General features: G+C 41.4%; 2 protein-coding genes across 5 annotated transcripts; both read right to left on the bottom strand.

Moving 5' to 3' along the window:
• Nucleotides 1–362: 362 nt before the first annotated feature.
• LOC135488256 (DEP domain-containing protein 7-like) lies at nucleotides 363–5,193 on the bottom strand. 3 transcript variants are annotated; one of them, XM_064772790.1, is made up of 9 exons: nucleotides 5,146–5,193; nucleotides 4,420–4,622; nucleotides 3,957–4,174; nucleotides 3,415–3,644; nucleotides 3,037–3,202; nucleotides 2,442–2,796; nucleotides 1,873–2,074; nucleotides 1,587–1,607; nucleotides 363–984 (listed from the first exon to the last, which is right to left on the bottom strand). In XM_064772790.1, the coding sequence occupies exons 2-9, from the start codon at nucleotides 4,579–4,581 to the stop codon at nucleotides 785–787; spliced, it is 1,554 nt and encodes a 517-aa protein (XP_064628860.1). In that variant the 5' UTR covers nucleotides 4,582–4,622; nucleotides 5,146–5,193; the 3' UTR covers nucleotides 363–784. The 3 variants fall into 3 exon arrangements, with proteins under 3 accessions (XP_064628860.1, XP_064628858.1, XP_064628859.1); XM_064772788.1 differs by having other exon boundaries at nucleotides 5,047–5,185; XM_064772789.1 differs by lacking the exon at nucleotides 1,587–1,607 and having other exon boundaries at nucleotides 5,047–5,185.
• A 3,276-nt stretch (nucleotides 5,194–8,469) lies between these two features.
• LOC135488428 (microtubule-associated tyrosine carboxypeptidase-like) lies at nucleotides 8,470–15,101 on the bottom strand. 2 transcript variants are annotated; one of them, XM_064773037.1, is made up of 7 exons: nucleotides 14,991–15,101; nucleotides 12,165–12,652; nucleotides 11,732–11,882; nucleotides 11,081–11,249; nucleotides 10,805–10,972; nucleotides 10,188–10,496; nucleotides 8,470–9,824 (listed from the first exon to the last, which is right to left on the bottom strand). In XM_064773037.1, exons 2-7 carry the CDS (start codon nucleotides 12,641–12,643, stop codon nucleotides 9,496–9,498), a joined length of 1,605 nt encoding a protein of 534 aa, XP_064629107.1. In that variant the 5' UTR covers nucleotides 12,644–12,652; nucleotides 14,991–15,101; the 3' UTR covers nucleotides 8,470–9,495. The 2 variants fall into 2 exon arrangements, with proteins under 2 accessions (XP_064629107.1, XP_064629106.1); XM_064773036.1 differs by lacking the exon at nucleotides 14,991–15,101 and adding an exon at nucleotides 13,299–13,376.
• Between the last annotated feature and the right edge of the window lie 121 nt (nucleotides 15,102–15,222).

Below are 15,222 nucleotides of genomic sequence, written 5' to 3'. Positions count from 1 at the left end.
CTAGTATAAGCATCTCAACCAATCTTTAATAGAGTTCACACAAATATGATCAAATGAGATTGTTGGGGAAAGAATGTGACCCATCTCTCTGATAATTTAGCGAAACAAGGTACCATGATATTGGGTGGGTTATTTGGTCCAGGTTCTGTGTGTCCCGGGTCAATTACATCCTGGCATGGGTTCATGCATCCTTGGTTGTTGGTGTCCCTAAATCAAAAGGCAGTTAAGAGCCGTTCGTGATAGGGAACTAAGACTCTTCAAAAGAAAAAAAACAATATAAATTCTTTGTATAACTTGGTTTATTGGTGTAAAGTTGATATACATCGTACTTTCTTTAACAATATTTACAAAGTTTCAATACTTAAGTGTAAAACAGACAGTATAAAATGTTTAAAAAGATGAAATCACAAGAGCCATTTCCATAATTGCAGATTTGTTTCTACCAACATATCATTGGATCATGAAATGAAGTCGATGAATAAAAAAAGATAAAATGACATCCAAACATAGGCCTACTGATGCGGTCCTGGAATGTAAAAGTCTGCTTTCCCCTTCACAAAGATGTTGATAACCTTTCTGTTCACATTTCAACACTATTTACAATCAGAATATTCGCCTAATAAGAAGGCACTTGGACAAAATCATAATAAGAACACTGGTTACAGTTCCATTTTCGATTAAATAAAATACAATAACACAAGCGCTTTATCCAGCTCAGAATGCTCAAGAAGTTTGCAAGCCAGCATTTAAAACATAGTCACACCTAACATTTGTTGTATGTAACTCATAAATATTCAGCGAAGTATTTGTTGAAGACTTCCGGATGCTCTTTCAGTAGCTGTTTCAGCCGAGTTTTCTTCTCCTTCAATGGTATTTTGGTGTCATCCAGGATATTGTTCATGAGATCACGGAGGGCCGTCTCTGTTGATGTCACAGTCTGATTTATGAAGTCTTCCTCTGTTATTCTTTCACAGTACGTAAACTCTGGAAGAAAGTAAGCAACAAGTGATAATCAGACAGTTTGGTTTTTACTTGAGCCTGAATAACATGCGCTATCTGGATATTCAAACACTGCTTGTGACTGAATAACTCATATCAATTTCAACAGCTTTGACAAACTTATTTACAGATAGGCTTTTCAAAAGATGAAAGAGCACAATTCAGAATGGCCAAGTTTTCTCATTTTTCAGTGGAACATCAATTGACCACTAACAAAGGCTGTCATGACAAGTACAAATGTACCTAGACTGCAGGATTTTGTAATATAAATAAGGCTTGGTCATGGTGAAAATGCAACAACCCAAAGTTGGAAAACTTTAGGAAATATTTTAGGAACACGAAAACGTCAGGAAACATAGGAATAAACTTAATAAGGAATAAATTCAAGCAATTAGAATGACAGTGATGAAGTGAAGTTAGAGGTTACGGAGAGAAGAACTGTCATACATGTACCTCTCAATGACATATCTGCACGAGGTAAATAATGAGGGCCTGATGATAAGTAAGATACTAAAGTGATAATGCCGCATAAACAATATCATGCTGAGGAGGTGATAGCTTTAATGATGAGACAGCATGTCACTTACGATTACTGAATTCAGCGTGCTCTGAAAATGTGCACCGACAAAATGATGAGGATAGGAGAACAAACCACTACTATGAATGAAAGCAATCGTGAAATCCATGGTGTCATCACAAAGTACCGTTCAAGCACTTTCTAACGAATGTCGATAAGTTTTAGCAATTCTCATTGCTAACATATACATGTATAGGGATTCCATTACACTGAACCATAAAGAGTCATTTTGAAATATAGCCGCATTTCCTCCTCAAACATAATGTGTGAGCAGCAATAAGTCATAAATTACATACCCATGATAGGCGGCAACCGTCCAGTCTTCAGTGCCATTATGCGGAGATCAGCCTGCTCTTGGACACCTCGGGGCACGAGGAACACCTCATCATGATTGTCGAGCATGAACATCACAATCTGGGACGCTTGGTTGGCTGCCAGGATGTTGTTCCTCACTAACACAGGACTCACCGTCTTCTCCATCAGAGCACGATTAGAAAGCTGCAAATGGAAACGAATTATCAGAACCCAAATTATGGTCTCACCAATGGTACCCATTTTATACCAAATGAGGAGACATCCAGAAATGAGGAAAGTTACTTTCAAAAGAGGTGACATTTAGGTGTGCAAAAGACTGCTCCTCTTGCAAGCTTCACAATCAAAGAACACTTCTCTGACCGTCATTATTTTAGGTTTCCGAATGGAACTCCTGGGAGTCAAGGAGATCAACTAGCTAAAATAGCTTCTACATCACCTACCCGAGTTCAGATCAGGACAAGTCACAACTAGTCCAGGGATCATATAAACAAATCTAGGATAATGAGCCAGTCTTAAAGGCCAAAACCAGTCACACTCTACAAGCACTCACCTTTTCATCAAGGACTATCTTGTCTTCACGACTGACAGCCCATATGAACCTGATCAACTTCTCAATCTCATCCTTCAAGGAGTATGGCAGCAGCACCAATAATAACTGTATCGCCTCGATCGTCAGGAAGTACTTCCTCTGCATAATCAGATTGAGAATGGCGACCACCAATTCTGTAAAGCCCTCCGGTATCAAGGGATCACAAACATCTGAATAGTGATCAATCACACCCTGATATAGCTTTAGTTTCTGAACAATCTCATTTGATTCGGTAAGATACGCCTCCATCACTTTTGTACCTTTTGGAACGTATTCTAGGACATCCAAGGCAGTCTTGGTCCAATCATCATAGCACCTGTAACAGAACACAGAACTGAGAGCTCTCTTTTGTATAGCAACGTTAGAAATGATCAAAACACTTCCACATCATCAACCTTAATTGACGTACAACATCTTTTCAAGGCAGTTTTTGGCTGCAACTTGGTTGTATTTTGGTTTTTCTTTACAAACATGTACATGTTTATTGCCTGATTTCATTCTGTTATAAATCTGGGACGTCGTCTAAAGGTGGCAACCAATGTATGACAGGACTTACCCTTCAATCATCATAGGAGACCGACAAGCCCTAAAATTAGCATTGAAAGCACCGATGGGCTGAGACTTATATTTATATGTTATGCAGAGTAGGCCGTCCAAGATTGGGAGGTCGACCAGTCGTAAGAGGCGAGACAAAGCAATCTCTCTCAGGATGTCATCAGAAACTGAAGCAGAATAAGGTACCATATCATCAAGATTAAAAGTAAAAAAAAGTAAACCTAGAAATACTGACCAACAAGGCAAATGAGCAAAATGCTATTGGCTTAAAACTCTAGTTGACACCTGTCTATGTGGCAGTTAGCATTGGAAACAAAATGAAGTCAGTCTTGTCTTGAACACCATTATAATTGCTCCATACACCCAACTATCAACAAACCTCTTGAGGTAAAGATATCTCTGTGTGGAGCTGCATCATGTGTGAGTGTATTCCTTCTCTTAAACAGATTGCAAGGTGAGAGATTCCTTCTTCTCAACTCTGGTGTGCTGTGTCTCAACTTGGAGTTGCTAAGTCCAAGTAGTTCTTGGACTATCTGTCCTCGTTGGTTGATCACAAGCGGGTTGCTAATCACGCCATCGGTCAGATCAGGTTCCAGATCGCGATTTATTCTGAAAGGGAAACAATGTATGTCCAGACTGACGTCATCTTCAATTGATTTGAGTAATAGTCATTTCCAGGTAATCCCCTCCCCCCTCCTGAGGCAGGGAACCTATCTCATAAGTTTCTTAATTCCAGTAGATTACAATGTTACCTCTCAGCAACATTGATGGAACAATGATGGAACACATGTAGACAAGTCAATTGTCTCTTCTTAGACGATTCTGGGTTCAAGCTTTGAATTTGCCATTGGGGATTTGTTCCTAGATATGTTGATGAACAAAGTGGGTTGCAAGTCAACAGATAAGATGCAACAAACTTACCTGAACTTCTCAGCGATCGTTATCTTCTCTGACCGAGTTGAAGTAATGCTGGTTGTACTGATGTCATGTTGACATTTTGAAGAGTTACTTTCTGTCTCAGAGTCAGAGTCTGAATCATCCACAAATTTGTAATACTTAGAACTACTGTCCTCAAATTTGTCCTCATCTTTACTGGAGACTGCTTGGAACACTCGACTGTCAAGGAATGCTTGACAAAGCTGAAATGAGTGCAAAGCTGTTGTTATGAGTCAAAGATGTTCCATGTTGAGGAAGAACTGCAGCTTTTAATGATCAAGTTAGGATGATAAATGCTTGAAGGCCAAAAAAGGGAGGTCTGACTAGTCTGATGTCGGTCCGAACGTCAGTATGGTCTCCTTAAGTACCTTTGTTTCAAAATGCATAGAGTATCAGCATTCCAATAGGCAATGCTGACTTTGACAGAGATTTGACAGGAATTACTAACTTTGACTGTTTTTTCGCGGGAAACTTCCTTGACGCTGCTACTAAAGCTTTCATCCTGCAGGACTTCTAACACTGTGTTAACAGCATCTGCCCCAGTAAAGCACGTCTGAAAAATCCGCTTCTTCAAACGCCGTTTTCTAACTGCAACATTCTTTTTCAGCATCCAGATGATATCATTCCAGAGTTGGGTTGCTTTGAACTGGCCTGAAATAGATATTGCTGGTAAATCACGTCAAGTGGGTGAGTCTTGAAAATCACGTCAAAGTGCAGAGAATCAGGGCTGGCAGAATTTCAAGTGTGGACAGTATCAATCATCCTCGACTACGTCATTCTGTTGTTTCTTGATGACATAAGCTTTGCCTTTTTGGATTTCTGCCTTGATAAAGACATCGTGTAATGAGATTGATGATTAGGATTCCCTTCACAACACAAACTCATATCAAATTTCTCATTATTTATGTTTTGCTGAGTTGGCGCCCCATATCAAGTCCATCCAAAAAAACAACGCGATGAAGCCATATATTTGGGCTTCTCTAGTTGTAGTTGGAGTATGAACTATAGGCCTACACAGGACAGGCGTGGTGGTTGCAATATCAACCCAAGTATATCAACTTTTATCAGTGGTTACCATTATATTCATTTGGGGTCTGGGGCGAGGTTATTTTGCGGATTTTCGGTAAAGCGCTAGGAGTTACTGCCATGATTGATTTAAATTTTCCCGGATTACCACAAACATTTTCCAAGCGTCGTCAATGGTGATCATCGTTGCCAAGCCTGTCTCACTCGACCTACTGTCTCTGCCACAGTTGGCTCGCCAGTCACCTCTCAACAATGGGAACAATCACCGATCAACAATTGTCATACATGCGCGCAATATCACTGCGCGTTCTAAGGTGAACGGGGCCTAAAAACAAATCAAAAAAGGGTTTTTATTGCCTGAGCGACGCCGTGGAAAGTCATATGCCTGAGATAATAGATTCATGCGAGAAACCTGCATAAATACACAAATCATATTTGAAGTGAGGCGAAATGCGCCGTGATCAGTCCTGCTGATACCTGATCACGGATCACGGCAACACTGAGCGCCCATGACTGCGCCATTCATTGTTAAAAATCTATATCTTAATTACGCATCTGTTTGACACGAATACACTTCATGGTGTTATAAAAAAACTATCTCAACATCCTTAAAATGGTTTTTTATCAAAACATAACAAGAAGGCTTTTCAATCCATGTTACAAGCAGCGCACTATACACACTGGATCAGTGTGTGGACGATCTAATTGTGGCAGAGGGACTATGTGACAATTTCAGCGGGTGCATATAAATTGGACATTTGGCCCGGCGCCCGGGCAGCGGGTGCATGTAAAATTGGACATTTGGCCCAGCGCCCGGGAGATTGTACCGTAATGTGATTTCATGACCGCGGTGAGTGCCCCGGTGTGACAGCGGATATAGTCCCCCTGGAGTCATAGTCCGGTAGCATTATATTTGACCAATTAAGCAGCATGATCTATTGTACCGCTAACCCTAACCAAAACATTTAGCAATGCGGGCTATTGTTACACGGACTATCAGCCCTAGGACTACTATCCCTTGCACACCGATTTAGCCCATGAGCCGTTTCAGCCCAGCCGTCGATTCAACCAAAAAGTTGCCACCTGATAGCGGCTTTTCTATCAGTGGGGGTATGCCGTGTCTCGACTGGCTTTTCTTTCAGAGGGAGGTGATATGAAATTATACAGGGAGTCTCAAGAACATTGAGTTACTGTAGATTACTGGGCTTATATTAATATCTGGGGATGTTTGGCACACGCTAAATACAAACAGGGCGTAGGCTACTTGGCTAATTACTAATCAGAAGACCAATTTAAAAAGCCTTTATTACTTAGGATTTTAGAACATGATTATCATTAGATTTAAGATTAATAGTCCCTACTCAAGAAGGGCCTAGCCTAGGTAGTGGGTAGCGATCCGGCACTCTCCGTATAACTATAAGGTGGGAAGGGCACTGTGCATGTTGCCCGAGCGAACATGAATATTCAAATTCAAATTAAGTTTATTGAACTTTATAAAAATACATCTATTTCGGTTGAAAATACAATAAACTAGTGGGTAGGGCCCGCCCGCCCCCCCCCCCCCCCCCCACTTCCATAGTCAAGGGGGCCGCAGGCGCGTTCCCGATTTTTGGGAAAAGGGGGTTAATTTTCACTCTTGTTTCGGGGAAAAATCCCCGAAAAATCAATAAAATAGGGGTGTTATTACTGCTATTTTCCCTTCAAAAACTGAAAATAGGGGTATATTTTCTCATGTTTTCCTTCCCTGGGTCTTCTGAGGATCCTCAGCAGCAAGGAGATGATGTTCAGGAACACGTTATGCATTTCCATGAAGATCCTGATGGGGATGTGAACTTTGCTGCTCCAGAAGTGCAGACCCACCTTAGACATGTTGCTCAGGAAGCCCTTGATGATGATGAAGAGGAAACACAGCCTGCTATCACCAAGGTATCAAACACAATCCTCGGGGTAGGGATCCAAGACTCCCTTCAATAAGGGGGGTAAGATCAAATCCTTCCTTCAAATAGGGGGTCAATTTCCTCACAAAAGCCCGCAAATAGGGGGTACAAAAAAATGCTGTTTCCTTCCATTAGGGGGTGATTTTAAAACTTGGGAACAAGCCTATGTACCCCCTAAATAAGAGGAGTGGGGGGGGGGGGGCGGGGGGTAGGGTGATCAGACAGCCAGGCCAAATCTGCCCTGGCTGCTCCAGTGTTGACAGTATGGTGAGAGAGATGAGACAGTCACAGCCAGGCCGAATCAGTCCTAGCTGCTCCACCGTGTTGCCAACATGGTGAGAGAGATGAGACAGTCACAGCCAGGCCGAATCAGTCCTGGCTGCTCTGCCAAGTTGTCAACATGGCGAGAGAGATGAGGAAGTCACAGAAGGCCGAATCTGTCTTGGCTGCTCTGCCAAGTTGTCAACATGGCATGGTGAGAGATGAGACAGTCACAGAAGGCCGAATCTGTCTTGGCTGCTCTGCCAAGTTGTCAACATGGCATGGTGAGAGATGAGACAGTCACAGCCAGGCCGAATCTGTCTTGGCTGCTCTGCCAAGTTGTCAACATGGCATGGTGAGAGATGAGACAGTCACAGCCAGGCCGAATCTGTCTTGGCTACTCTGCCAAGTTGTCAACATGATGAGAGAGATGAGACAGTCACAGCCAGGCAAAATTAGTCCTGGCTGCTCTGCCAAGTTGTCAACATGATGAGAGAGATGAGACAGTCACAGCCAGGCCGAATCTGTCTTGGCTGCTCTGCCAAGTTGTCTACATGGTGAGAGAGATGAGACAGTCACAGCCAGGCCAAATCAGTCTTGGCTGCTCCACCGTGTTGCCAACATGATGAGAGAGATGAGACAGTCACAGCACAGCCAGGCCAAATCAGTCTTGGCTGCTCTGCCAAGTTGTCAACACGGTGAGAGAGATGAGGAAGTCACAGCCAGGCCAAATCAGTCTTGGCTGCTCCACCGTGTTGACAACATTTCACATCAAGGAGCTCAGACTTTGACTCTTGTATTGTAATTGTATTGTAAACTCCCAAGGCAATTCATTTGTCAACCTATCTGTACATACAATACATGAACCTCATGAGAGCGGGGCGAGGCCTGTCCACTGCGCCCGGAGCGTAGTATATTGAACCACTTGTGAGTACCATTCTGGAGGGTACATGTATGTGTATAGCCCAAGAAAGTCTCTGGTACCGTATTGCTTCAAAGAAAATTGACACTACCTGGTGGCAATATTCATCATCATCATCATTATCATCTATTGGTTCTTTTGGAGGGGCAAAAGTCAGTTTTTCACTTGGAGATAGTCACAATCTCACCAGACACGTTCTCCCTGGGATTGTCACAGCCTGGCAAAGACACCCTGCACAGATTTCAGAAATGCAGGGACAGGGATCTTCTAAACTGGGAACTGGGGACTAGAACTGGGAACAGCTGTAGGCTACTTTCCAATCTTATGAATTAACAGAATTAAACACAAAAAGTTTTTGAAAAAAGTTTTATAAATTACAACAGATAAGTTAGTAGAAACAGGTAGAGTAGCATGGAACCTAATAATAATCACACTTGGGGATCACAAGGGAAATCAAACATACAGGCAGTAATCAGTATTTCATGATATCCCTTGATGATTATTTTTGTGTCAAGTCATGTTGTCATAAGTCATCCTCACACCAAGTTTCATCATTCTAGACTCAATAGTGAGCAAATGTGCCCCTATTGTAGACAGACGACGGATGACGGACAAGACGTGACGACATAAGCTCACCCATGTGAGCTAAAAATACCAGTACAGATGACAGATGTCAGTGTAGATTTGAAAGTATTTTGAGTCCATGATTTTAGTTGGCCTCCATTAATACCAACTGCTACATACATGTAATTCTTCTCTTGGCAAATCGACATTAGTCTGATGTTTAGCACTAATTGTTATGCCAAGAACAAATGAATGATTGGAAGAAGTTCCCCATCAACACAAAACACAGGTGCCTTTACATGATATGAGACACTGTGATTACATGCAAGTCTGAACACACTACTGGTGATATATCAAAAGAGCTTCTCTTTCCAATAAGATTTCTAGAATAAAGTATTGTTACACACTGCGTCAATACAAGTAAAGTCTGCATACCGGTACACACATTTATATCTTACACACAGAACAAACATGTCTTGATCAACAGGTTCCATGGAGCAAGATTAAAATTCATTTAGTGAAGAACTTTTACTAGAACTAGTAGTTTTAGGTCTCTACTCATGGGCTTGTCAACAATTACTGAGAGAGCATAAGCAATACAAGCAGACACAAGCGCAAACAAAAACAAAAATATCTTGCGCTCCAACAAACAAAAGCACGAAAGACTCCTTTGAGGACTCCGAATCAATGCCACCATCAACATAAGCATTGAGCACCTTCAATATAAGAAAAAGAGTTTTGTATTTTACTCTCAATGATAAAGAAGTATCACAGCTTGGTTGTGCAGTAAAATGAGATCAGGTTTATAGAAATGTCAACGATAACCCTCCTCTGACGTTTGTTCAGAACAGTCGTCAGAATCTGAATCATTCGACCCTTGTACCCGTTTGTCATAGAGCAACAGGTTTGAATTGGACTGCCGACGCTTCAGAAGTTTCTTTGTTTTCCTCACTGATTTCTGTCGCTTCGGTCCTCCTTTCCTCCAGTAGATGTTCGGTGGGTCGCTCGGTTTCGAAAGTTTGTTGAAGTTATGGTTGAAATTGCTGTCGAATGATTTCCTTGAGAATGGGATTGGAGAAGACCCTGATTGGATGCGTGGTCTGGACTGAGACATGGATGGTGTGAGGCGTGGTTGTGGCGTACCTGAAATAAAGACATCAGAAATATTGGTGTTTTGAACAAAACACTGAGTACCATGACACTGCTAAATGACCCGGCCCAGCCAGGCTCTGCTCATGGCTGCATTTGGACTCAACATGCTCAAGGGAGCACAATCATTTTCTGACTCTGAGCTAACCAACATTGGTATTTCCAAACCATAGCCTGTAAAGAAAGCATAGTCGCTACTAATTTTGAAGCACTGAAAATAACACTTCGAAGCAGAAACTAACTAGTCTAAAGTAATACAAACAACTGCTTTAAAGTAAACCTCATTGCAGGAACCTTCCATTTTATACTCCGACATTTTTAGAACTTAATGTATACAAGCAACTTCATTGTACTTACCAGCTTCAGAAAGTGTTGGCCGAGACTGCAACGACCTGTCAAGCTTTCGATCAACAACTGTCTTGGGTCTGCCGTTGCCGTGTCTCCGCTTGTTGTTATGACTGAGGGAGTAGTCTGCTAAATGATTCACATTCGCTATATGTTTTAACTGGCGGACATAGGCTTCCATATTCTTCATGAACAAAGGCACTTTGATACAATCTGTCCTAGCAAGTCGTTTCACACGAGGAACCTCACCCCAACAGATTTTTCCTGCGACCATGATGAGGAAGTCTATATTGTCAATGTTTTTAAGTATGTTGACAGCACCTGCAAAAGATGGACATGGACAGGATGTGAACTGATTTTGATGTGGAGAAATAGAATAGGATTCAATCACCAACATGAAGTTAAACATCCTCTCCTCTCTAAAAGAGGGACATCTGGCTGTGAATTGGCTAAAGGGATAGAATATCAACACTTGCATACACGTAGCTATCTTGGCTATCAGAAGTTATATACTAAAGTACATACACTAAATACTCTTGTTATTTTTCATAATGCCATCATCAGAGGCAACGCGTATTGCATGGTAGAAGTTGCCCATGATCTGGCAGACAGTTTGCTGAATGGCCTACCTTCAAAGTAGCACTGGTCCAAGCCAAAGCCGCCCATATTGTTGGAGTCTGCAAGTCCCCTCTTGACCCTCATTACGAGCTTCCATCGATGTTCAGGGTCAGATACGTACGTTTCGAGATGTTCAAACAACTGTCGGAATGTCATGTTGACTGACATACAGGCAGTGTCTGAAAGAGGACGAAAATCATGTCATCTTGGATCTGGAAAGATTATATCAACTGAGGGGGCTTTTTTGGGACTTACAAATCATTAAACTCATAGTGATTATAACTCACAGTATGCCAGTGCTGCCAGATAGAGATATTTGTTCTTTGCGTGAAGCACCGTATTTATGGCAGCGAATCCCTCCTCCGATACGCGGGACTGATTTGAGCCGTTGCCGACAAGACCAAACTTCTTCCTGTCGGAGAACCAAGGTTGGAGCCCATCATTCCATGCTCGAAACTGACACATGTTAAGGAGAAAATTGCAAATTTTCGCATCTATCAGGTCTTGGCTTACAGAGACACCCAAGTTTGTCCATGCTGGTTGCTTTCATCCAATTTTACAAAAACAAAAACTTTCCACATATATCCCTGGGTAGTTTTGGATAGCTAAGACCATTCATAATGATATCTGGCAATATATCTTCAAAAGTTGACTTTGTAGCAAGTTGTTTACCAACTGTCCTCATGTCAAACTGGTAAAGCACGCTCCGGTATATTGTTATGTGTATTATACTACGATGCATGGAAAATAGTGAGTATCGGTAAACATGCAGTGAACAGTGGTGGGAGATTCTGTAAAAATATGAAAGCTACCGTACAAGCAATGCCAGCCTTGAGAGTTTGTGCATTCACCTCCATGAGATTTCTCTTAGCTAAATTATAACCTATAAACAGCAAAATCAACAAAGTCAGAAAATGACATCTCGAAATTAAGGATACAAAATGTGTGCCGATTTCATGATCCATGACACAGCGTATGCCATGTTCTCTGAGGTAAGGGTTTTCATTGGAGTTCTTAAACATCAGGGTAAAGACACGTGATTCAGGTTTGTTGTAATGCTGACATGGTCCTCGCCACGAGAGTCGTGCACTGAAATAAAGACAAAGGTAGTTAGGGAAAGCATCTACAAACCACTGTCGAGCATTGATCAGATGTCTCATCAGCGATAAGCTGGTTAAGGAGTACAAGTAGCTTGCTCAACAGAAGGTGGATATACCAGTAGGCTCACCCAATGCACAGGGCTCTTTTGCACCACTGACATTCATGTACTCAAAGAGCAGAAAATTGGTCCTTGAATCACTTACGACTAGAATCTATGTTGACTTGCCTGCACCAAGTGATGAACTGAAGGGAGGGGGAAGAATGACTCACCTACTTGTCAGGTCCTCACTCCAGTAAATCTTCAGACATCCATCGAGATTATTGTCAGACAGGTAGTGAGCAACTGTCGTAGACGCCTCAATATGATCAATTCGTTTCCCGAAAGTCTCTGAAATATAGCTCTCAGACGTCCCAAATGATGACTTCACCATCTCCAGAATTCGCATTGCTTCGTGAAAAAACTCAAACTTAATCTCAATCTTTTTCGTGATGCTTTCCCTACCCTCAGAACTTCCTCTATAGTTGAATTTCGGAACAATCCCATATTTAAGGAACCTCTCTTTCTGTTCCAGTAGATTTGTTGGGCACATCTTGCCGACATATTGCGACGGTGTGTTAGTGACGCTTGTGATGATGTTGACCTTTTTGGGGAGATTCTTGCTATCCCTCATTCTCTTGGTGTTCCTCGTCGACTCCACAAATAACAACTCTGGCTCTATGACTTGCGGCAAGGAGGGAACGTTTCCCATACACGCAGTCTGAAACAAGAAACACAAACAAGTGATTTGGGTGACTTTTCAATGAAACAGCAAGCCTCTATTAGTGACCTCGTACTTGTGCAATGCTTGGATTGAGATACAAACCTCTTTTGCAAATTTCCTCGACTCTGTCACTGGAAAAGTAATCCAAATGTTTAGCTTCAAAATCATCATGTCACTGGCAGCCTCCAATCAGTCATACCAAGACTGATCACAACACCATCCTTATCACACATTTCGTTACCCGGGAAAAGCCAATAATTTCATGACTCTTTTTACAGTACACATCAGATGTCGTAAATCAATGCCAATTGAATCATGCATGTCATGTAAACTAGTAATCAATAACATCAAAAGAGAATCTGTCCCATTCATTTGGCATTATCATTGTTATTGGAAATTTTGTGAAAAACTAGTCACAACAGATAGTCAATTGAACTAGCTCAGGAATCTTCGGAGTAAAGTGCAAAGTTGAAGAAGATGGCTGTGGGCCTTTTCAGCTCAACAGTGAACACGATCATATTTTCCAAAAACAATATATGAAAATAGCGACAATCACGTTCACAATAAAAGATACATAAGACATCACTTCTACCAGGTCTGTTTCCATGACAACATAACAACACAAAGACACCAGTCTACTCACTGGATTCTTCGGCCGTTTGAGAGAAATGTCTGACCTGTGTCTCAGTTGAAGAACAGACTCCATATTGGCCTCGACTGTAAGTTTACTCTTCCAAAGCCCCATTCTATTGACATTAATATATATGCAAAATCAAGTATCAGAAAAAACACATCCAATGAATGGTGTGATGTTGGTTCGACACCAATCCGCAGTGTGTACATTTACTTTGAGAAAATGGGACCCAGAGATCTGCAAATCAATATGATAGAACAGAACTGGGTGACAACCTAGGTTACTAGACAAACTAATACCATTATTTCTAGACCACTTCACTGGACGTTTTATGCAGGTACTAGAGCCTATCTTATCATCAGAGTTTTACACAAATAATACATTATTATTCACGATAATCCCAGGCCTCGTTCAACAGAATGAAGAGAAATATTGGAAAATCACCTGCATGTTATAGTTCCGATGTTCCCAGAGTTCAATCTGAGCTTGTGCTCAAAGTAATAGCACAATGAGCCGAGATCTAAGCTTTGCCTCCAGGCAAATATAATTCGAATACAATCAATGGCATATGTGTGCAAGTAGATCAGAGTTTATTCCATACTTCCCTCTGTTGCACTATGTACCGTATGTCAATCAATGTGTTGAATAAGCTCGAGGACATACTGATATTTTTTACAACGAAATCTTTAATCCATAACCACATGTGGCTGTTGACATAATCACTATTAATCCGGGAGTAGTGACTATTGAAGCAAAGTAAAATAAATAAATCAACTAAAAAAATAAATTGTTTGAAAATGACATAAAATGAGTCATATAAAGAGGGAAAAAATGTTGATAGTCGGAATTTGTATTTCTCCAATTGCTAGTACAGCATGTTGGGTTGGGGGCCCCGAGATAAATGCTTATTAATGGCATGACTATTACTTCAGTGACTTTATTTATTGGAAACTTTGACATGTTTAAGTGGTGACCAATGAAAACATGCACAATTCTGAATAAGCAAGGCAATTTTTATAAATTACAGATGTCCAAAACAAAACAAATTTACTGCATGAGACTGAGAGTTCTTGTCTATTTTTTTGTCAGGAGGCGCAGATTCACCGGGTGAACTTAGAAAAATCATGGAGGCTAAATAACAATCAAGGCCTATCTTACTCACAAGGACACAGAGAGTGATGCTGATAGTGCCCAACAAAGAGTATCAAATCAAACCATGGAGAGGCCTGGAAGAGCCAGGCTTAGTTTTACTGCTCACTGTGTCAGTGTGAGTAGAGGAGTAGGCCTATAGGCATATGTCACTCTGATCTGATGATGCAGTACTTGAACAATTTTTGTCAAAGTTAGTTTGGGCACTGCCACTGGCCATTCATGTGTTTCACCTGGAACCAATTGAAATAAGAAACTCTTACGCCTATATCTTCAATCAATCAGCAATCAGGGTCATCCCGGAGTGTCATTGACAAATAAAGCGTAGGCTATTGATTTTGTACATTTTCTTTGCATATTAGGAAGATCTAGGCTAGCCTAGGGCATAGGCCTAGCCTAATACTTAACTATAGAGTAGGCCTATAGTAAGTAATACACTATACACAGGCCTACGCCTATTCCAAGACCAAAAAAATCATGATCACAGTCCTTTTCGGTCATAAAAAAGTGATTGTGCCCATGCTGGGGGAACAATAGTGAAAATCTTCTTACATTTACATCTTGTCACCGAAGTTGGAGGGCCTAAACAGGCACGATGGGGTTGTTATCTCATTTTCAAGAGAATTTTCTTGCGAAAAGGAGCCATTTTGTCACCACGGTAAACATGGTTGTTACGCTCCCTGACCTTTTCGCCCCCAGTCGTTTCGCTCCAAACGACCGGATACCAAATAAAACTGGTGTTTGATCCGCTGCATGTGGAAATGTAAAGAATCAGGAGAGAGGT

This window comes from Lineus longissimus, chromosome 5 (assembly GCF_910592395.1).
Source record: "Lineus longissimus chromosome 5, tnLinLong1.2, whole genome shotgun sequence".
Taxonomy (NCBI): domain Eukaryota; kingdom Metazoa; phylum Nemertea; class Pilidiophora; order Heteronemertea; family Lineidae; genus Lineus; species Lineus longissimus.
The sequence above is the reverse complement of the archived record's forward strand: the minus strand, read 5'-3'. Positions and strand labels throughout refer to the sequence as shown.

Excerpts from the sequence above, each read along its gene's own strand:
- LOC135488256 (XM_064772788.1), bottom strand. The coding sequence starts at position 5,119 with ATGGCAGTAACTCCTAGCGCTTTACCGAAAATCCGCAAAATAACCTCG. Across the intron at positions 2,075-2,441 it reads AGATAGTCCTTGATGAAAAG|CTTTCTAATCGTGCTCTGAT; the intron begins GTGAGTGCTTGT and ends TTCCATTTGCAG. Across the intron at positions 985-1,586 it reads GCACGCTGAATTCAGTAATC|AGTTTACGTACTGTGAAAGA; the intron begins GTAAGTGACATG and ends ACTTTCTTCCAG.
- LOC135488428 (XM_064773036.1), bottom strand. The coding sequence starts at position 13,361 with ATGGAGTCTGTTCTTCAACTGAGACACAGGTCAGACATTTCTCTCAAA. Across the intron at positions 11,250-11,731 it reads ATGAAATCGGCACACATTTT|TTTCGAGCATGGAATGATGG; the intron begins GTATCCTTAATT and ends AACATGTGTCAG. Across the intron at positions 9,825-10,187 it reads GCCAACACTTTCTGAAGCTG|GTACGCCACAACCACGCCTC; the intron begins GTAAGTACAATG and ends TCTTTATTTCAG.